Raw genomic sequence first — 24,238 nt, forward strand, 5'->3', positions numbered from 1 at the left:
AACTAATGTAAAAAATAATGCAACTGGTGATTAAATTAACTCATGTCTGCATAATCCCTTGGGTTATTCACGCAACCCAACTGGGTCAAAATAACCCAGTGAGTGTTATATACACTATTTAACCAGTACTGGGTTAACAAATAACTGAAATTGGGTTGTTTCTAGCCCATCATTTTTTTTGAGTGTGCTGTTTTATGAAATATGGAGCAGTGCTTCCAGAGCAGTAGGGGGCAGCAGTACTACCCTGCAGGCCTCTCAAGTGCTTTCTTTTACTCTTACCTCTATTGCATGCTGTATTCAATTAGAGCACACACATGCAAGTATGGACGCACATGCAGGCACAAATTTCCACACACGCACATACATGAACAGACTTATCATACTTGAGTAAAAGTATAGATACCTTAATAGAAAGTTACTCAAGTGAAAGTCAGCCAGTAAAATACTACTTGAGTTTAAGTCCAAAAGTATTTGGTTTAAATTATACATAAGTATCAAAAGTAAATACAATTGCTAAAATATACTCAAGTATCAAATGTGAAAGTATAAATCATCGAAATGGATTTGTCACATGCACCGATTAAAACAGGTGCAGAACTTTCTCTGAAATGTTTACTTACAAAGCTAGATCTAACACACACACACACACACACACACACGATTCTGTCACGTTCTGACCTTAGTTATTTTGTTATGTCTTTGTTTTAGTATGGTCAGGGCGTGAGATGGGTGGGTTGTCTATGTTATTTTTTCTATCATTTGGGATTTCTGTGTTTGGCCTGGTATCGTTCTCAATCAGAGGCAGCTGTCAATCGTTGTCCCTGATTCAGAACCATACTTAGGTAGCCTGGTTTCTCTTTTGAGTTGTGGGTGATTATTTTCTGTGTTAGTGCCACACGGGACTGTTTCGGTATTTCACGGTGTTGTTTAGTGGTCATGTAACTAAAGTATCATTATGGACACTTACCACGCTGCGCATTGGTCCGATCTCTCCTACTCCTCCTCAGAGGAAGAAGATGAGCGTTACAGCTTCAGTGTGTGTATGGACAGGTAAGCCTTTACTCAAACACCATAATAATGACATGCATTATGCACATATAGTAAGCTGAATATATCTAAACACATGGTCAACCTGCTATTCAATTCACTTCAGTTAATAGTTAACGGTTACTATATACACACATACACCAGTGGAGGTTGGTTGGGTGAGCTATAGGAGGATGGGCTCCATTACATTTATTCCATTCCAACCATCACAATGAGCTGGTCCTCCTATAGCTCCTCCCACCAGCTGCCATTGACAAACACACGGTCACGCACTCACACAGGCACACACACCGGCAAACACACACCATATGTAACCCCTGTTGAATGTAATGCATGCTTGAAGAAGCACTACTCTCTCCCATCGTTCCATTTTTCCCTGACCCTCTCTCTCCACCTCAGTCTCTCTTTCCATCTCCCTTTCCCAATCCATTTCTCCCTCCCCTTCTACTTCCATCTCTCTCCCTCCCTCTTCCTCCTTCTTCCCCTTTCAGCCGGCAGTCAGCAGAGGATTTCACTGCAAATGGATGTGGTCCCCTTTACAACGTCCCTTGCTGACTGGTGCAAGAGCTGTAATAAATCAGATCAATCACAAGGAGATATGGTAGAGGAGACGCAGTAAATCCCCAAGGATCATAAATCTACAACACCCTCCAAACACCTCCCTCTGTCCACAACTCCTACCCTGACTCCCCCTTCACCTCTCTACCTCCCTGTCGATCTTTCTCTCGCTCTCTCCTTCATCCACACACACACACACATTCTGAATCCTTTTCTACCTACTACCTCTTTTACCCTCTCCTTTTTCCCCCTCCGTCTTTGTCTTTTCTCTTCCTCTCTGTATCTCACTCTGCTCGGCTGTTCAATCATTTCTCCTTCGCTTTCTTATGCCCTCTCTTTCTCCTTCAGACGCATGGTATATCCTCAAATGTTTTGCCTTCTGACCATGACATCATTGCAAGCCTATTGTTAGTTTAAATAATTCAACAGTCAACCACGCAGCATGGCCAACATACTCACTGTTAAGATTGTCATCACTCCACCGTCGTAGCCTCAGTTTCCACCTCACTTCTGCGTCACCCACCTGTACACCTGCCTGATTCACAACCTGCTCATGCTGTCACATGGTCGAACACAACAATCTGTAAGTTTTGCGGATGAAATGCACTTCTCCTCCCACTGCATTTTAAAGTATACCCAAGCCATTAACTATATGTAATTTGTTTTCTGAGCCGCCATAAGCCTCAAGCAACGTAACAGGTTGCACACATTCCACTCTGTCTTCTGTATTTCTGTCTCTATGTTACAGGTAGGTTCTGTAGTCCTTCTGAAGAGGCTCACTGTTGTCAGCACTTACCAAGAATCCCCATTGTGACCCTAACCACCAACACATTCATCCCCATAATCATCATACTGCATTTCTCCATAAGTGGTGTAGGCACCCTGTGTACTCATATACAGAGTGTGCAATACAGTGTGCAATGGAAAGGTTTTTAACAGTCTCAATCATGGCTGTGACATTATTCAAAAGTGTAATGATAGGCAGTTTCTACCACCTGGGCTATGTAGGTGGACAACTTTTAGAAATGGAGTCAAACAGGGAGGTAGAGCCTGAAATATTCCAATTAAAGCACAAATGCGTTTTGTCACAGTGTGCCATACATAATGAACATCACCATGGTTTTACTGTGACTCTTTATACTGGTGACCGTAGTACTTGCTGTGGACAGCAGGAGGGGGGAGTGTACGTGCCCCCTCTTCCCTCTCTTTCTTATCCCTCTGTCTGTCCCTCCCTCCCATGTCTCTCTCCTCCTATCCCTGGTGAGAGGGGTTCCCCCAGTAACTTCACTTAGTTCCCAGAAGGAGAACACATGTTGGAGAAGAAAGCGAGAACAAGCGAGAGAAGGACATAGATGAACAGAGGGGGAAAAACAGAACATAGACCTCTCTGAGACATCTGCGGGATTACTCTACCACTGTGTTTAGGAGTGTGTGATTTTTACATTTGAACTGACCTTGTGTCTCTGTATGTGACTTTCCCTGGTCATGGATATCCCACTGACCACCCCACTCCTCCTCGCCCTCCTTCTCTGCTCCCTCTCCTTCGTTCACGGGGCCATGGACTCCTGCTACGATGACGACGAGGGTGTCCCTAGCCGTTGCATGCCCAAGTTCGAGAACGCAGCCTTTAACCGCACGATCATGGCTTCCAATGTGTGCGGTTCACCGCCAGAGGATTACTGCATGCAGACGAGCTCGACGCGCTCCTGCCACCACTGTAGTGTGTCGGACATGGGCCTCAGCCACAACGCCAGCCTGCTGACGGACTTCCACACGGACGAGGAACCCACCTGGTGGCAGAGCCAGTCCATGTTCTACAGAGTCCAGCACCCTAACTCTGTTAATCTCACCCTGCGCCTCGGTAAGAACAACTCACTCTCTCGCTCTGCACCTTGGTAAGATCCACATTCACTCTCTCACCACTCCTCTGTTAACCTCACCCAGCACCTTGGTAAGAAGAGCAACATTCAGTTTCATAAGGTTATGTTCACAATTAGTTGAGTTTGAGTCCTGCTCCAGCTGTGACTCTGCAACCTCACCCCGCAACAGATCTGGACAGAATTGTTTTGGTATTGTGTAGTTTCTTTGAAAATACCAACTTTTCAAATACTCAAAGTAGTTGAATATAGAGAAACAGCTAAAGGCAAAAATCTGTCAACTATTACCTTTGATATTCAAATATAGGTCTCAGAAAAGCAAATAATATATGCAAATATTGGAAACATTTATTTGATGCCTGTAATATATTTGATAAAGAACCAAAAACATAACAGTGCATTTAATTAGTCTAAATATATTATCATTTGCATATGGTGTGGAGGGCTTTCATATATTAATATCAATTTCGCCTAGAATGAAATACTTAATGATTGAAGACAATTTTTTTAACGTGCTAAACATTAACATCTATCAATCTAAATACTGGAAAGTAATACGTATATAAATCAAACGGATGTTGTTCACAATTTGTTTTTCCCATCATGCATTACATTACTCTTTACGTCATTGTCATGCCCTATGGTTCTTTGATGGTCATGTTAGATCTTGATTAATAATTTAAGGCGATTGCATTCGATGAACATCAGGCTATCAAAATTGACTTTTTTTCAAAAATATAATTCATGATATTTAACAGTGAGTGTTAAGTCAACACTGAATGTGTGGAGTCTGTGGACACATATAGACACTGGAAAAGTGTTAAATGAACCCACTGCTTAGTGTAAAGCCTTATTCAAATATTTCCCAGAGTGCCTTTCGAGTAAATGTGACCGATCGGCTCGATTCGGTCTTATGTAGCAAAATTTGAAAGTGTTTTTTACATTGGACAAAAGTAGAAACTCAGAGCTATAAAATTGTATATCATGCACTACAGTTGAGGAACAATGGGGAAAGTAATTCTGCTTTGAAAGTTGATAAACTTCTAACTTCACTTTTGAGAAAATGGCCTTGAATGTTTTGGTACACGTATAGGAGAGCTCTTTGTCTACACCCATTCAGCATCGTTCACACCCTCTAAAGCCTTAGCCCCACCCAGCTCTTTAAGGATTCACATGTGAGGCTATATACTAAACAACCAAGGATTTCAAAACTGAAGGCTGGTTTATACTATGGGTGTATTCATAAAATTAATCTGGAGTGTACTCGGCGCATTCGAAACTCAGAGCAATGTCAGACTGTCCATTCGTAAATATAGAGCGTTTCGATCTCAGAGCTTTCAGAGCGCACACTGGACACTCTTGACTGAAGGGTTGTCAGAGCATTCTGATCATAACAGCAGTCAAGCACCCAAGCTAACTGGCTAACATTGGCTAGCTTGCTAGCTACTTCCAGGTACAATGTTATTTATTTTATTCACCTTTATTTAACCAGTTAAGCTAGTTGAGAACAAGTTCTCATTTACAACTGCGACCTGGCCAAGATAAAGCAAAGCAGTATGACACAGAGTTACACATGGAATAAACAAGCCTACAGTCAATAACACAATAGGGGAAAAAATGAGAGAACAGCTCACTGACCATTTTCCTCACCCTAGCAGAGCTGGTTAGGCTGTTTTTATGTTAACCAGAACATTGGTGACTGCTGCTGGCAACAATTTATTACACTTTTTTTTGCCAACGTTTACTGACACCGGCCATATTCAACAGGTGTTGAGCGTCCAAAAATGTGTAATTTATTCTGCGCTCTGGCACACTGAGATGAGTGCTTAGAAATCGGAGTAGGTAGCCAGAGCAAGTTTACCAGACCCTTCTTGACTGTTGTCGCGGTGACATCATGAACATTCTATTGATATGGTTACTTGCATAGTGGAATATTTTGTTTAGACATGTAGCTAGCTAGCTAAACAATGAACAATAATCCCAATGTTACTACCCTGCATTAATCTACAGGTGGCTAACCAACCAGGTTCAATGTTAGCTAGATAACATTAGACTATAACTAGCAATGCAAATGGATCTGAGATACGAATAATATAACTACACAGATCTCATACAAGTAACGTTAGCTAGTGAGCCAGCCAGCTAACGTCAGCTAGCTAGCTAAAAGTACACTTTAACATGGAATGAAAACAAGTTTCTGAATAAAATAAATCTAAAGGAAGTTTGTTCTGAAGTGTCTGTTCTGTGTCTGAGATGTGTGTGTGTGTGTGTGTGTGTGTGTGTGTGTGCTAGTGGTTAGAGCATTGGGCCAGTAACTTAGAGGTTGCTAGATCGAATCCCAGAGGTGACAAGGTAAAAATCTGCCGTTCTCCCCCTGAACAAGGCAGATAACCCACTGTTTCTAAGCTGTCATTGTAAATAAGAATTTGTTCTTAACTGACTTGTCTAAAACGTATATAAGAAAGAACTTATTATTTGTACACGTATTAAAACCCCTTAATTTTGGCACTTAACTATCTCATTATACAGTACTGTATATTTTCATACATTTATTTTAACTGATACCAGGGACCATCAGATGAGGATTCTGGGAATCCTAGAGCAAAACGGAGAACTTTCAGTAGAGTGGTAATACGTTTGTAGGCCAAGCAAATTTTCGGGATATCTCATGGGCTGACAAACAACACTCTAGCTCTGCCGACTTTCACTGCAGATGAAGAAGGGCGATATCAGTGGATTGAGACGCAGCCCATCCCAAAATATATCTTTAGTTTAAACAGATTTTTATGGGGATTTTTGTATTATGTTAATTAGATGTATGCTAGGTTGCGTAAATTGTAGGCTAAGGGTTAACAATTCAGAGAGAACTTCACTATGAGTCAAATCACCAACTGTAAAACATAATCCTATGAAGTGTGAATCACCCTGGGGGAAAAAAATCTAAATCAGAACATTTGTCCCTCATAATCTCAGCATTTTGTCTTCTTCCACTAATGACACACACACACACACACACACACTTATTTTCCTCTGATAATGACTCAAAGCTTCTCTTCAGAACCTCCATCCCGCCAATCGACTGTCACCCTCAGACATGGCTTAAAGTTACATTGTTGGAGTAATTGCAAGCATACAGCCGTGAGGCTCAGGCTCTGTCTGGGAACCTTTTAATTAAGTGGTCCAGGGAGGAATCCACCATGAGAACATACAGATGCATCCAATAGAACACATCCTAGAACACAAAATAGAGAACACTATATTCATATTTAATTAAAGGCCTAGTGCAGTCAACATGATTTTCTGTGTTTTATATACAGTTCCGGTAAAAAGTTTGGACACACCTGCCCATGCAAGGGTTTTTCTTTATTCCTACTGTTTTCTACAGTAATAATAGTGAAGACATCAACCATGAAATAACACATATTGAATCATGTAGTAAACAAAAAACTATTAAACAAATCAAAAGATATGTTATATTTCAGATTCTTCTAAGTAGCCAAGATGTTCAAATGTTCATAAATGACCAGCATGGTCTAATAATAATAATCAGAGTAGTTGTCGAGGGTGCAGCAAGTCAGCAGCTCAGGAGTAAATGTCAGTTGGCTTTTCATAGCCGACCATTTGGAGTATCTCTACCACTCCTGCTGTCTCGAGAGTTGAAAACAGCAGGTCTGGGACAGGTAGCACGTCCGGTGAACAGGTCAGGGTTCCATAGCCGCAGGCAGAACAGTTGAAACGGGAGCAGCAGCTCGGCCAAGTGGACTGGGGACAGCAAGGAGTCGTCATGTCAGGTAGTCCTGAGGCATGGTCCTAGAGCTCAGTTCCTCCAATTGAGAGAAAGAGAGAATTAGAGAGAGCATACTTAAATTCACACAGGACACCGGATAAGACAGGAGAAGTACTCCAGATATTACAAACTGACCCTAGCCCCCCCGACACATAAACTACTGCAGCATAAATAGTGGAGATTGAGACAGGAGGGGTCAGGAGACACTGTTGCCCCATTCGATGATACCCCCGGACAGGGCCAAACAGGAAGGATATAACTCCACCCACTTTGCAAAAGCACAGCCCCCACACCACTATAGGGATATCTTCAACCACCAACTTACCATCCTGAGACAAGGCCGAGAATAGCCCACAAAGATCTCCGCACGGCACAACCAAAGGGGGGGCGCCAACGCAGACAGGAAGATCACGTCAGTGACTCAACCCACTCAAGTGACGCACCCCTCCTAGGGACGGCATGAAAGAGCACCAGGAAGCCAGTGACTCAGTCCCTGTAATAGGGTTAGAGGCAGAGAATCCCAGTGGAGAGAGGGGAACCGGCCAGGCAGAGAGAGCAAGGGCTGTTCATTGCTCCAGAGCATTTCTGTTCACCTTCACACACCTGGGTCAGACTACATTCAATCATATGACCCACTGAAGAGATGAGTGTTCAGTAAAGACTTAAAGGTTGAGACAGAGTGTGTCTCTCACAGACCATTCCATAAAATTGGAGCTCTATAGGAGAAAGCCCTGCCTCCAGCTGTTTGCTTAGAAATTCTAGGGACAATTAGGAGGCCTGCATGGTGTGATCGTAGCGTACGTGTAGGTATGTACGACAGGACCAAATCAGAAAGATAGGTAGGAGCAAGCCCATGTAATGCTTTGTAGGTTAGCAGTAAAACCTTGAAATCAGCCCTTGCCTTAACAGGAAGCCAGTGTAGGGAGGCTGGCACTGGAGTAATACGATCAAAAATGTTGGTTCTAGTCAGGATTCTAGCAGCCGTATTTTGTACTAACTGAAGTTTATTTAGTGCTTTAATCCGGGTAGCTGGAAAGTAAAGCATTGCAGTAGTCTAACCTAGAATTAACAAAAGCATGGATTATTTTTCTGCATAATTTTTGGACAAAGTTTCTGATTTTTGCAATGTTACGTAGATGGAAAAAAGCTTTCCTTGAAATGGTCTTGATATGTTCATCAAAAGAGAGATTCGGGTCCAGAGTAACGCAGAGGTCCTTCACAGTTTTATTTGAGACGACTGTACAACCATCAAGATTAATTGTCAGAATCAACAGAGGATCTCTTTTTTTTTCTTGGGACCTAAAACAAGCCTCTCTGTTTTGTCCGAGTTCAAAAGTAGAAAGATTGCAGCCATCCACTTCCTTATGTCTGAAACACAGGCTTCTAGCGAGGGCAATTTTGGGGCTTCGCCATGTTTCATTGAAATGTACAGCTGTGTGTCATCCGCATAGCAGTGAAAAATAACATTATGTTTCCGAATGACATCGCCAAGAGGTAAAATATATATATAGTGAAGACAATAGTTGTCCTAAAACAGAACCTTGAGGAACACCGGAATTTACAGTTGATTTGTCAGAGGACAAACCATTCACAGAGACAAACTGATATCTTTCCGACAGATAAGATCTAAACCAGGCCAGAACTTGTCCGTGTAAACCAATTTGGCTTTCCAATCTCTCCAAAAGAATGTGGTGATCGACGGTATCAAAAGCAGCACTAAGGTCTAGGAGCACGAGGACAGATGCAGAGCCTCGGTCTGACGCCATTGAAATTGTGAAGGTGGTAAATTACATTTTAGTCTCAGTGCTATGATGGGGTCTAAAACCAGGCTGAAGCATTTCGTATACATTGTTTGTCTTCAGGAAGGCAGTGAGTTGCTGCACAACAGCTTTTTCTAAAAAAAAAAATGAGAGGAATGGAAGATTCGATTTAGGCCGATAATTTTTTATATTTTCTGGGTCAAGGTTTGGCTTTTTTTGTAAAGGCTTTATTACTGCTACTTTTAGTGAGTTTGGTACACATCCGGTGGATAGAGAGCCGTTTATGTTCAACATAGGAGGGCCAAGCACAGGAAGCGTCCCTTTCAGAAGTTTAGTTGGAATAGGGTCCAGTATGCTGCTGGAAGGTTTAGAGGCCATGATTATTTTCATCATTGTGTCAAGAGATATAGTACTAAAACACTTGAGTGTCTCTCTTGATCCTAGGTCCTGGCAGAGATGTGCAGACTCAGGACAACTGAGCTTTGAAGAAATACGCAGATTCCGTAATTTGCTTTCTAATAATCATGATCCTTTTCCTCAAAGAAGTTCATGAATTTATTATTGCTGAAGTGAAAGCCATCCTCACTTGGGGAATGTTTCTTTTTAGTTAGCTTTGTGACCGTATCAAAAAGTAATTTCAGATTGTTCTTATTTTCCTCAATTAAATTGGAAAAATAGGATGATCGAACAGCAGTAAGGGCTCTTCGGTACTGCACAGTACTGTCTTTCCAAGCTAGTCAGAAGACTTCCAGTTTGGTGTGGCGCCATTTCCGTTCCAATTTTCTGGATGCTTGCTTCAGAGCTCAGGTATTTTCTGTATACCAGGGAGCTAGTTTCTTATGACAAATGTTTTTAGGGGTGCAACTGCATCTAGGGTATTGTGCAAGGTTAAATTGAGTTAGTCAGTTAGATGGTTACCTGATTTTTGTCCTCTGACGTCCTTGGGTAGGCAGAGGGAGTCTGGAAGGGCATCAAGGAATCTTTGTGTTGTCTGTGAATTTATAGCACGACTTTTGATGTTCCTTGGTTGGGGTCTGAGCAGATTATTTGTTGCAATTGCAAACGTAATAAAATGGTGGCCCGATAGTCCAGGATTATGAGGAAAAACATTAAGATCCATAACATTTATTCCATGGGGCAAAACTAGGTCCAGAGTGTGACCTAGTTAGCAACACCTCCGCCTTTGCGGGATGCACGGGGGATATGGTCACTAGTGTTACCAGGAGGTGAGGCCTCATTTAACACAGTAAATGCATCAGGCTTAAGCCATGTTAGTCAGGCCAATCACATCAAGATTATGATCAGTGACTATTTTGAGATCTGAGGTATCACAATCTCTTTCAATAATGGAGGAGGTCTTTATCCTAGTGAGATTGCTAAGGCGAACACAGCCATGTTTAGTTTTGCCCAACCTAGGTCGAGGCACAGACACGGTCGCAATGGGGATAGCTGAGCTGACTACACTGACTGTGCTAGTGGCAGACTCCGCTAAGCTGGCAGGCTTTCTAACAGCCTGTTGCCTGGCCTGCACCCTATTTTATTGTGGAGCTGGAGGAGTTAGAGCCCTGTCTATGTTGGTAGATGAGAGCACCCCTCCAGTTAGGAGGGAGTCTGTCACTCCTCAGCAGGTCAGGCTTGGTCCTGTTTGTGGGTGAGTCCCAGAAAAAGGGCCAATTATCTACAAATTCTATCTTTTGGGAGGGGCAGAAAACAGTTTTCAACCAGCGATTGAGTTGTGAGACTCTGCTGTAGAGCAAATCACTCCCCCTAACTGGGAGGGGGCCAGAGACAATTACTCGATGCCAACACATCTTTCTTGCTGATTTACACGCTGAAGCTATGTTGCGCTTGGTGACCTCTGACTGTTTCATCCTAACATCGTTGGTGCCGATGTGGATAACATCTCTATACTCTCTACACTCACCAGTTTTAGCTTTAGCAAGCACTATCTTCAGATTAGCCTTAACGGCGGTAGCCCCGCCCCCTTGTAAACAGTGTACGATCGCTGGATGATTCATTTAAAGTCTAATACTGCGGGTAATGGAGTCGCCAATGACTAGGGTTTTCAATTTGTCAGAGCTAATGGTGGGAAGCTTCGGCGTCTCAGACCCCGTAACGGGAGGAGTAGAGACAGGAGAAGGCTCGGCCTCAGACTCGCTGCTTAATGGGGAAAACTGGTTGAAAGTTTCTGTCGCTGAATGAGCAACACAGGTTGAGCGTTCCTACAGCATTTGCCTCCAGCAGCCATGAGGAAGTTGTCCGGCTGCGGGGACTGTGCCAGGGGATTTATACTACTAGCTATACTTACTGGTGGCACAGAAGCTGTTTCATCCTTTCCTACACTGAAATTACCCTTGCCTAACGATTGCGTCTGAAGCTGGGCTTGTAGCACAGCTATCCTCGCCGTAAGGCGATCGTTCTCCTGTATATTATGAGTACAGCGACTGCAATTTGAAGGCATCATGTTAATGTTACTACTTGGCTTCGGCTCTTGGAGGTCCTGACGAACCATGCCCAGATAAAGCGTCCGGAGTGAGAAAGTTCAGGGAGGGAAAAACTAAAAATATAAACGGCAATTAAAAAGAAAAAAACGTAAAGTTGTCAGTTAGCAAAGTAAGGTTGGCAAAACGCACATCAACACGTAAACAAGTCTGCAAGTTGTGACCTGAAATGACGAAAATGACTTCAATCTAGTTTTCCGTTTTCCCTTCCCGACTCAGACAGTCCAGACAGTCCTAGCAAAAATGTAATATCTGGAGATAGGATATTCTCCGTATTGGAACAGTTTCTACATGCATCCAATCCAGTTTTCAGAAATCTCCCTGCTACCGTATCCAGGGAGACCGCTGGGGTGAGATACATTCAAGACACGCACCTGATGGTGTGCACCCGTTTACATTTTTGTAGAATATTCTAAGGGTGTCAACATGCTGACATATCGAAGCCTTTATGTTTAGGCATGAACAAATCCACATATTTTCAGGAATGTATCATATTTGTAGTCATTACCTGATCATTTATATATCTATATTTTCCCCCCGCAAAAATCATAAAATCAATAGATATGTGTACATGATATGTAATAATTATCCTGGTATGTCTGCTCGAAAATGGACTAAATCAAAATCATGAAATGTCCAGCGGCCAAATGATTTAATCTGTTCAGGTGCCGAAAATCCTTGTACTTCACATCAACGTGACATATCTGAGTATACATTTACACCATATTCAGTAGTAGGGTATACAAGGTATTTAAAGGCAAACATCGTCATATTTAATCCAAGTTTCTATTTCCAGACCAAACGTGGTAGTAGTGTTGATCTGTGATCCACTCCAACTGTGTATGCATAAATCATGAATAAAAAATGTGTAGTTATTGCAAGAAAATATTGTAATTTCACATGACCATACCATAAGGTAGCTAGCTACTCTACCGGCTTCATTCATGACAAGAAAACTTAACTGGAACAAGCTAGCTAGCTAAGTTGCTAGGTAGCTAGCTAACTAAGTTAGTTTGTTAGATTATATTAAACAGTAATACAAAATACGCCTAAACATTCTAAAACATTAACTGTCACCTTGAGGCTTGCTAGGGGGTATTTAAAAAAAAAAATGTATTAGCTAAATAAGATACCAGTTAGCTTTTACCCCCCTATCAAGCCTAGCTACTGTAGCTAGCCCAACTAGTTACTGGCCAAATGAGCTAACATTCTTGATTTTAGTAACAGATTTTTTTTTTTTACATCTCAAATTAGCATCCCACGTTTAGCTTTATCTTCTTTCTGAACAACTTCTCACTTCTTTGTTTCTCCAGCTGTCAGTTCTACCACACACCATTTACACACTCATTTGTGGTGGCCAAAGAAAAAAAATAACAGTTGGAACTCCACAGAGCAAAGACGTGATTCTTGGTGGTAGTCAACCAATTACAGTGTTTTTAGCACGCTCCTTTATCCAGAGGGAGTACAACAATTTTAGTGTCTGAAAGAATGATATGAATTTAATATTTTTCAAACTATTGAGCATGTCCTGATAAGGACGTCAGTCAAGAGCATATGCATTGTATATGCTGAGAAAATGTACTATGTATGCCTACTGTCCGTATTGGTCATCTTATAGCATTCCATGAGGAGTAGTTTTATCTGTTTTTTAAATTAGATTTTACTGACTGCATGAGTTACTTGATGTGGAATAGAGTTCCATGTAGTCATCGCTCTGTGTAGTACTGTACGTTTCCCGCACTCTGTACAGACTTGGAGACTGAAGAAACCCCTGGTCGCATGTTTTGTGGGGTATGCATGGGTGTCTGAGCTGTGTGCTTTCTCAAAGACCAGTAGTGATGCAGTCAAGCTCTCCTCTACTTTGAGCCAGGGGAGATTGACAAATCAAATCCAATTGTAGATGGTATAGAGTACAGTATATTCATATGAGATGAGTAGTGTATGTAACGTATTAAGTGGCATTGTTTAAAGTGCCCATTGGGCTCTGGTCAAAAGTAGTGCACCATAGGAAAATACGGTGCAATTTGGGATGCATCCATCCAGTACATACACTTAAAGACTAGCTTTTACTCCCATCAGTCAAACAGGATAGATCCAGCCAGGGAATAATTTCTCCTGACACCTGAGTATCACTAACTTCCTATCCATTGTAGATGTAACACAAATTCCAATCTGAGAATGAAAAAAACGAGTTTTGCTTCAATAGAGAAACCGATGACAGGTCTTTGAAATGTCAGAGAGTATTACTGACCGTCTCTGGAGGGAGGAAGCGTTTAAATCATATGGTCTGGGAGCAGGAAAGTATGGATTTTTACCAGGAGGAAGGAGGAGAGCAGTGCTCTGTGACTTTGTTGGTCATAATCTCTGTTTAGTTCTTTCAGACAGAAATAGGCTGGGGAATGTCTGGTAATATGTTATTCTAACGCAACAGCCCCTGGTCTTGTATCTGTTTGAATATGTGAGCCTTTGTCCAGGAAGACCATACTACATTACACAGTAAGGTCACGTTGTTCAATCTTTAGCCTCTGGGTACTCTGTCTCTCTTTATATTATTCTGAGTTGTCTCTGCCTGGACTGGAGAGAGGTTTCTGTTTGTGTAAAAACATAAAATTGTTTTATTCAAGTCGACGTCCCCAATCCTGTGTTTCTCACAGAACCAGGGTCACAGTGTTTCTTCTTCCTCCATATTGATTACAACCCAACCGTGTCCCATCTGTGGTCCGCAAGGGGGGCATGCCTGGGCTAGCCTTCCACATGCCTGTTTGTCTGTTTTCCTTTGGCCCTCCAAACAAAACAAGACCCCTCCGTCTCCGAAGGGTCGCCAGGACGATAAACACAGAGAAACACACCAGTAGGACGCAGGGACACACAGTTCTGCCAGATCAGAAATGTGTCTGTGTAGAGGTAGGGGGAGGATGGGAGTGGGGTTGGCATAGCAGGGGGAGGGGGAGAGTAAACAAAACATGAAGAAGAAAAATAAGAAGAGTGCTTGGCTTTCTGGTGATACTTAATCGAGTCAGATTGTTGCACACACACACGCACACACATAAGCAAACACAGCTTTCTGTCTGCGGCTGCTTCCCATTAACTGATGTTAAAATAAATAAACATTGTGTCTCAGATGTTAGAGGATAAAAGTCTGCCTTAGTTGGCACAGTAATACTCACAGATAGACTCTAATGAAACAATGCAGTACTAAGAGAACTACACTGTAACAAATTGCTGTAGATTTACAGCACCTTTTACAGTTAGCTACTGTTATTCTAGATTACAGTACAGTACTGAAAATAGCAATGCATTATGGGGGCTCAATTGTTGTCATTTTACAATACAAATTTACAGTAAAGTACTGTATTACCTGTTTTGCTGAATATTTATAGCAGCATAGTGTGAATTATGGTGCACTGTGGGGCATTAACATATTTTGAGGCGTGCCTTGTCATAGGCTATATTTATTGCACCCATTACTGAGAATGCTGTATCTAACAGAATACAGTATCATGCTGTTGGTTTTTATATTTTGTCATGTAAATCTGCAGTACTTTATTTGTTACTGTTCTGCCAGTAATTTACTCTAAGTACCACAGAATATGGTACAATACTGCAATTTGTAACTCTAAAAACCTTTTCCTGTCAATCTAAAGTAATTTACTGTCTACTGTACTACCAATAAATGACTAATTCAGTGCCACAGAATACTGCACCATACTGTAATTTTGGAGTGCCAAAAGCCTTTTGTGGTTGCGTAGTGTTATTACGGCTCATTAACACATTTTGAGGTGTACCTTGTACGAGGTTATACTTGTTGTACCCATTAGTGAGAGTGTCTTATAGGTAACAGAGCAGAGTTGCAGCAATTCTCAAATCTTTATTGGTTCAGTTTTTAGCCATGTTCTTTTGATGTGTTCTGCATTCTAGTCACTGCCAGTTTAAAAGCTTTTGTTAGGGCCTCTACAAGTGTAAGTGATATAAAACAAATGTTCATTATCTAGTTAGCAGGCTTTCCAGCTACAGTTTTAAGTGACTGTTTTACTGTAGCTGTGTTGTTGGCTAGCTACTCTGAACAACAGTATCCTGATGACTCATTAGCTCGTTGTTATGGATGTATCCAAATAAATGTCACTAGAAAACAGCTTAAACAAATGCAGATACTTTGCTGTTATTCTGGCTGCACTTTTTGATGTGACCGAATGTTAGCCGAGATCGGCTAGCTAGCAAGCAAGGGATAAGAACGTTGCCAACCAGTATAGCAAATGGAACATTTAGAACGAACGACTGGGCCATGTCCATAGATACAGAACATAAAGACTGAACAAATGGGTTGTGTCTCTATCACCCGAACCGATAGAACGAACGACCAGCCAGCTTGGGTAGCAACCCTAGATTTGTGTCTGGACTATATCTTGTGACAGGATGAAATAGTATGAATACATTCATCAAATAATGTTAAGGAAAATATGTCAATCATTATTTGAATAATGCCATCCAAGCAAACACCCGTGCCAATATATCTTCCCTGGCATTTTCACTTAATTATACCATGGCATTGTTGAATACTTGTTTCTGATTGGCTTGAAGGGCATTCTAGAGCGTGCATTATTTCCCTGTAACATACGATATATTTGCACGGTATAATTCAATGGTTATAGTTCATTCTCAGTGGTGTAAAGTACTTAAGTAAAAATACTTCAAAGTACTACTTAAGTAGTTTTTTTGGTATCTGTACTTTACTATTTATATTTTTTACAACTTTTACTTCACCACATTCATAAAGAATATAATGTACTTTTTATTCCATACATTTTCCCTGACACCCAAAAGTACTTACATTTTGAATGCTTAACAGGACAGGATATTGTTTCAATTGACGCACATATCAAGAGAACATCCCTGGTCATCACTACTGCCTTTGTTCTGGAGGATTCACTAAACGCAAACGCTTCATTTGTAAATGATGTTGTTGGAGCGTGCCCCTGACCTATCCATGAAATAAAACTTTTTTACTTGAGTCATATTCAATTAAGGTATCTTTACTTTTACTCAAGTACAGCAGCTGGGTACTTTTTCCACCACTTTTCATTCTTACTTGTTATTTTTTTGTGCTGCTTTTGAAACCAAATGTCAAATTGAAAACTATTTTATTAAACATTTTTTTTAACCTTTATTCAACAAGGCAAGTCAGTTAATTAAGAACAAATTCTAATTTACAATGACGGCCTACCAAAAGGCAAAAGGAGGACGGGGGCTGGGATTAAAAATACATTAAATAAAAATATAGTACAAAACACACATCACGACAACAACATGCATGGTGGAAAATTTGATGGCCGAAATGGTAAAGAACATCTAGCTGCTCGAGAACACCCTTACCTGCCGATCTATAAATTACGTCCCCATAATCTAGCATGGTCATCTGAATCAGGGATAGTTTGGCAGCTGGGGTGAAAGAGGAACGATTACGATATAAGAAACCAAGTCTATATTTAACTTTAGCATGCAGCTTTGATATGTGCTGAGAGAAGGACAGTGTACTGTCTAGCCATACTCCCAAGTACTTGTATGCGGTGACTACCTCAAGCTCTTAACCCTCAGAGGTAGTAATCACACCTGTGGGGAGAGGGGCATTCTTCTTACCAAACCACATGACATTTGTTTTGGAAGTTTTCAGAACAAGGTTAGGGGTAGAGAAAGGTTGTTGGACACTAAGAAAGCTTTGTAGATAATTTAATACAAAATACGGGGAGAGCCAGCTGAGTATATGTGTCATATACATATAAATGGATAAGAGAGCTTCCTACTGCCTGAGCTATGTTGTTGCTGTAAATTGAGAAAGATTGTGGGGCCTAGGATCAAGCCTTGGGGTACACCCTTGGTGACAGGCAGTGGCTGAGACAGCAGATGTTCTGACTTAATACACTGCACTCCTTGAGAAAGGCAGTTGGTAAACCAGGCCAAATATCCCTCAGAGACACCAATACTCCTTAGCCGGCCCAAAAGAATGGAATGGTCTACCGTATCCAAAGCTATGGCAAAGTCAATAAAAATAGCAGCACCGCATTGCGTAGAATCAAGGGCAATGGTGACATCATTGAGGACCTTTAAGGTTGCAGTGACACATCCATAACCTGAGCGGAAACCAGATTGCATTGCAGAGAGAATACTTTTGACGTCAAGAAAGCCAGTCAGTTGATTAGTGACATGTTTTTCCAACCTTTTTGATAAACAGAGCAAAATAGAAATAGGCCTATAACAGCTTGATCTCCATCTTTAAATAAAGGACGAACCGTGGCTGCCTTCCAAGCAATGGGAACCTCCCCGGAGAGGCAGGTTAAAAAGATAGGCTTGGTGATTTATAGGGGCAGCAACCTTAAAGAAGAAAGGGTCTAAACCATCTGACTAAGATGCTTTTTTGGGGTCAAGTTTAAGGAGCTCCTTTGGCACCTCGGACTCAGTGACCACCTGCAGGGAGAAACTTTGAAGCGGGGCAGGGGAAAAAAGAGCATTGTGGCTAATCATATTATAAGGGATGGGAAATGTTGGATGGGCAAGGAGGCATGGCTGAGTCAAATAGGAATCCTTGACTTAATGAAGTGGTGATTTAAAAAGCTCAACCATGTGCTTCTTGTCAGTAACAACCACGTCATCAACTGTAAGGGACATGGGCAGCTGTGAGGATTCTCCATTCTCCAGTACTTTAACCGTTTTCCAGAACTTCTTGGGGTAAGCCTTCAGATAGCTACTTTAAGGAGCAGTTCTCTAACTTTGGCCATCCGGATAACCTAAGTGCACGTATTTCTCATTTGCCTGAATGAGAGCCAGTCAGTCTGAGAATGTGTGTGCCGAGCATTTCACTAAATGCAATTCTTGAGGTGGAGTAACTCTGCAAGATCACAGTCCAACCAGGGGCTGAACCTGTTTTTAATACACATTTTCTCTATGGGGTGTGTTTCTTAACTTGTTATGGCTGCAATCCCGCTAACGGGATCGATATGACAACTACCAGTGAAAATAGAGGGCGCCAAATTCAAACCACAAATCTCCTAATTACAATTCCTAAAACATGCATGTGTTTTATATCATTTTAAAGTTAATATTGTTCGTAATTCCACCAAAGTATCCGATTTCAAATATGCTTTTCAGTAAAAGCACTACAAACTTATTTTAGGTCTCCACCAAACCACAATAAGCACAGCCATTTTCCAGCTAAATATAGCATTCACAAAAAGCAGAAATAGAGAGAAAAATAATCACTAACCTTGAATAATCTTCTTCAGATGACACTCATAGGACTTCATGTTACACAACACATGCATGTTTTGTTTGATAAAGTTCATATTTATATTAAAAAAAAAATCTGAGTCTACATTGACGTATTAGATTCACTAGTTCCAAAAACATCAAGTGATTTTGCATAGCCACATCGTTTCAACAGAAATACTCATCATAAATGTAGATGATAATACAAGTTATACACATGGAATTATAGATATACCTCTCCTTAATGCAACCGCTGTGTCAGATTTCAAAAAAAGTTTAAGGAAAAAGCAATGCATGCAATAATCTGAGACGGAGCTCAGAACAGTAGCCAAATTAGCCTCCATGTTGGAGTCAACAGAAACCAGAAAATACATGATAAATGTTTACTTACCTTTGAACTTGAGCATATGTTTAAATAATTTGCTTTTTATTTTACTAGGCTGATGGTGCCTGCATCTGATGGTCAGTCTCAGCGGAGGGAGAGAGCAGAGGGTCGACTGAGGGTCTTCTCTCTACATCCCTCCGCTCTCCCTTTCCTCCACTGACACTGACCAAAAAGGGACACCTTCTTCCAGCTGATGGCGAAACTCGAGTCGCACCGCATTATTTCTGCCTCATGCACAAACTCATGTTACTCCTATGAACAGAGAAAGGGAAATATTCCTAGATATTAAAAAAGACCCAAGCCGCTAATAATAACAACAATAACCCAAGCCTATAGATACACTTTCCTACTCATTCATTACTGCTGCACTGCTTGTTGTAGAGCTGAGTGGAAATAGGAGGAACGCGCATTTCATGGCTTATAAAAGTGTTGAATAGAAAGTGTTGACAGTGCTTAGTAAGAACATGAACGCACTCATAAAAACAGCAGCTCTTTGCTGTATTCGTTGAGTCTCTCTCTCTAGTCATGGTTTTACATGTTTTGAAATCTCACAGTATCAATTTTGTGTTACTGCAGACTCGGTCATCTGAGCAATCTGATTGGCCAGCAGTGGCATAGGCACTTGATTTCCTTTCCAGGCCCACCGTGAAGGCAGAGTCCGTACCTTCAGACACACCAAACCGCAACAGTTTGCCTACCCGATGCCCAGGGCAGCTGAATTGGCTGCAACTACTATCCCCCCAAAAAATAGGAACACAAGGCTTTATCGTTTTTTACAGAAATGTTTGGCAATCAAATAGAAATGCCTTGGAGATTGGCATGTCGATTGCAATCGACCGGTTGGTGACCACTGCTTTAGGACTTGGTCAGGTGGTTTAAGTCCCAGTTTAGGTCACCTAGCAGGACAAATTCAGACTTAGTGTAAGGGGCCAGGAGAGACCTTAGGGCAGGTAAGGTACAGGCTGGGGCTGATGGAGGATGATAACACTCAGCAGCAGTCGACAAAGAGCCATTTGAAAGTTGAATGCTTAAAACCAGAAAAACAAATTGTTTGGGGACAGACTTGGTTTGAGACATCTTAGCACTGAAGGCGATCCTTGGTAATGATTACCACGCCCCTATCTTAGGAAGATCTGTTTTGACGAAAAAGGTTATAACCAGAAAGGTTAACAGTATTCCAAACAGTCTTTCTCAACCATGTCTCAGTAATGACCAACTCAATTGATCCATTTTAGGTAATAAGCTTCTCGTGTTAACGTGCAGAAAACCCAGGCTTTTACGAGAGCAGAAATCAGCATAAGTCAGAATTGGGGCTAGCAACAGTAGATGGGCCAGGGTGTACATATACATTTCCAGATACCAGATGTCATCAACAGTAATACAATCAAGGCACTGCAGAGGACAGGGAGAGCTCTGCAGTGTTGATTTATGACATTTCAATGTGTATTAGCTGGCACAAGATCATAGTGTACAGCAATTTCATCAGGTAACACGAAAACAAAGCTGGCGAGAGATGGTTAGAAAAGGATGGGAGGCCAAAAGTCTGTGTAACCAATTGGCATTGTTGAATTTGATTATCACAATGGCAAGCTAGTACTGATGGTTTGGTTAGCTAAACTAGCAATTCTGCTTGGTTACCAGAGCAACTACTGTAGCTATCTAGTAAACTTGCAAACTACTTCAGTGGATGTTGAACACATTTCTAGTGTCAAATCTGTTAAATCATAGCCATGGTATGAAACGAATAAGCAACTCGGGCAACTCTTTATCCATTCTCTTGAAAAAAAATGCAACCTTGTGGAAGGTCAACACAGCTTCCACATCATAGCCCCTCATTGATTATCCCTTACGTATTGCGTATATTTATTACAGCATTCTGTGAATTGTGCATTGTGGAAACATTTTGTGAGGGGAAAGAATTGTTTGCTCATTAACATATTTTGAGACTTGCCTTGCTATATACTGAATGTACAAAACATTAGGAACACGTTCCTAATATTTAGTTGCAACCCCTTTTGCCCTCCGAACAGCCTCAATTCGGTGGGGCATGGACTCTACAAGGTGTCAAAACGTTCCGCAGGGATGCGGGCCCATGTTGACTCCCAGCCTTCCCACAGTTATGTCAAGTTGGCTGAATGTCCTTCAGGTGGTGAACCATATGTAACAAACACGGGAAACTGTTGAGCATGAAAAATCAGCAGTGTTGCAGTGAGTGACACACTCAAAACGGTGCGCCTGGCAGTTACTGTTCAAAGGCAATTAAATGTTTTGTGTTGCCCACTCACCCTCTGAACGGCACACATACACAATCCGTGTCTCACTTGTACTAAAAATCTTTATTTAACCAATCTCTTCCCCTTCATCTAAACTGATTGAATTGAACAAGTGACATCAATAAGGGATCATAGTTTTCATCTGGATTCACTTGGTCAGTGTATGTCATGGAAAGAGCAGCTGTTCCTAATGTTTTGTACACTCAGTGTAATTGTTGCACCCTTTATTGATAATGCTGTACCAATTGAACTGATATGTGGCAGTAGTTTTGTAACAAAGTAATGTTTATTGGCTACAGATCATAATGACAGTGGGTGTTAATCCTCCAATGGTTCAATATTAAGCAGTGTCCTTTTGATCGGTTTTACCCTGTAATCACGGCCAGTTTGGAAGCCTTTGTTTAGGCCTTTGGAGTCGCAAGTGATATAAAACAACAAATATGAATAAAGATGCTGTAATGTACAAATACCTAGCAACCAACGAGCTTGCACTAATACCATGTAATTACAGTAAAGTATTGTGCCAAAATGATTACAGTAGCATTACTGTAATCATTACAGTGGCATTTATTTTTCTTACAGTATAGGCTAACTTCAGTGTAACTTCATCATTTAGCTGCATTTTACAGTAACTTACAGGAAGCTGGTGATAAGTTCATGTTTATATTACAGTAACATACTTTGCACTTGCCAGAGATGAGCAAAAACACATCCAAAAGGTATCTCATTACAAATACAGGATATTTAACTATAACAGTCCCAGTAACGGTTACGGAAACATTTTACTTGCTATGACTGTGATATGTGTTTTTATAAACCTTCGATGAATGCAGTGACAACAGTGTCTGCTAAATGACCAAAATGTAAATTAACTTATTTGGGATAGGTGGGGGGCACTAGCGACCTCGATAACATCCGGTGAAATTGCAGAGCGCGAAATTCAAAATACAAATATCGTAATATTAAACATTCATAATATTAAACATTCATACAATTGTCTTACATCGTTTAAAAGCTTAACTTTTTGTTAATCCAACCGCGTCGGCAGATTATAAAAATACGTTGTGGTGAACGCATACCATGCGATTATCTGAGGACAGCGCCCCACACACAAAAGCATTAAAAACATTTTCCAAACCAGCAGAGGTGTCACAAAAGTCAGAAATGGCGACAAAATAAATTGCTTACCTTTGAAGAACTTCCTCTGCTTGCACTCCCAAGGGTCCCAGCTACACAACAAATTGTCGTTTTGTTCGATAAAGTCCTTCTTTATATCCCCAAAAAGTCAGTTTAGTTGGAGCGTTTGATTCAGTAACCCACTCGTTCAACGTGCATACAAAGGAATCCCAAAAGTTACCAATAAACTTAATCCAAACAAGTCAAACAACGTTTCTAATCAATCCGCAGGTACCCTAATATGTAAAGAAACTATAACATTTAAGACGGAATGTAGTATGTTCAATTCTGGAGATAAATAACGAAGTGCGAGCCCTCATCCACACACACCAGAAGACTACAGTCCAAAATGAGAGGACCATGAAACTACAATTACTAAGTCATTTTTCAAAAAACAACCCTGAAATCCTTTCTAAAGACTGCTGAACTCTAGTGGAAGCCATAGGAACTGCAATCCGGGAGGTATTCCTTTGAATCTACCATAAACAAGCATTTGAATGGGCTGTGACCTCAAAATAAAATTCTAGATGGATTCTCATCGGGGTTTTGCCTGCCATAGCAGTTATGTTATACTCACAGACATGATTTTAACAGTTTTAGAAACTTCAGTGTTTTCTATCCAATACTGCCATATGCATATCCTAACTTCTGGGCCTAAGTAACAGGCAGTTTACTTTGGGCAGGTCATTCATCCGAATTTCCGAATACTGCCCCCTAGCCCTAAAAAGTTAAAAATTAGCATTTGGAAAGCATACTGCTGGGTATTATTCTAATAAGCGCCGCCCTCAAACTATTTGTATTTTGATCCAAATTTGAACTTGTTTGGGTAGGAGGTCTTTAGAATAATACCCAGCAGGTTTCTTTGCCAGCTAAATGTTTTACATTTTGGTAATTTAGAAGACACTCTTATTCAGAGTGATTTACAGTCAGTGTATTAAACTAATGCTAACAATAATATACCACATTCATAGCAAGTAAAAAATGTATGTTACCATTTCAGAGAATGTTTTAACTTCCAAGTATATATTAGTATTAGAAAAAAAATGTGATATACATATATTTGAGCTAAACTCAAAAAATAGGCTCATTAAAACTTCTTATGGCTGAGATCCCGTTAACGGGATCGACTTGACAACAGCCAGTGAAAGTGCAGGGCGCCAAATTCAATCAACAGAAATCTCATAATTAAAATTCCTCAAACATACACATTTTTACACCATTTTAAAGATACAATTGTTATTAATCCCATCACAGTGTCCGATTTCAAAAATTATTTACGACGAAAGCACACCAAATGATTATGTTAGGTCCGTACCTAGTCACAGAAAAACACAGCCATTTTTCCAGCCAAAGAGAGGAGTCACAAATAGCAAAAATAGAGAAAGTGAATCACTAACCTTTGATCTTCATCAGATGACACTCATAGGACTTCATGTTACACAATACATGTATGTTTTGTTTGATAAAGTTCATATTTATATCCAAAAATCTCAGTTTACATTGGCGCGTTACGTTCAATAATGTTTTGCTTCCAAAACATCCTGTGATTTTGCAGAGAGCCACATCAATTTACAGAAATACTCATAATAAACATTGATAAAAGATACACGTTTTATG

At 40.9% G+C, this 24,238-nt stretch overlaps 1 protein-coding gene across 1 annotated transcript in view; it reads left to right on the top strand.

The window, feature by feature from the left end:
• Positions 1-2,842: 2,842 nt before the first annotated feature.
• lamc3 (laminin, gamma 3) overlaps positions 2,843-24,238 on the top strand; it is a 230,062-nt gene continuing 208,666 nt past the window's right edge. The window contains exon 1 of the mRNA XM_021590589.3: positions 2,843-3,466. Within this exon, the coding sequence (XP_021446264.3) occupies positions 3,091-3,466 (376 nt within the window). The 5' untranslated portion in view covers positions 2,843-3,090. The remainder of the gene's footprint in view (positions 3,467-24,238) is intronic.

This window comes from Oncorhynchus mykiss, chromosome 29 (genome assembly GCF_057628025.1).
Source record: "Oncorhynchus mykiss isolate SJ-2025 chromosome 29, ASM5762802v1, whole genome shotgun sequence".
NCBI lineage: Eukaryota > Metazoa > Chordata > Actinopteri > Salmoniformes > Salmonidae > Oncorhynchus > Oncorhynchus mykiss.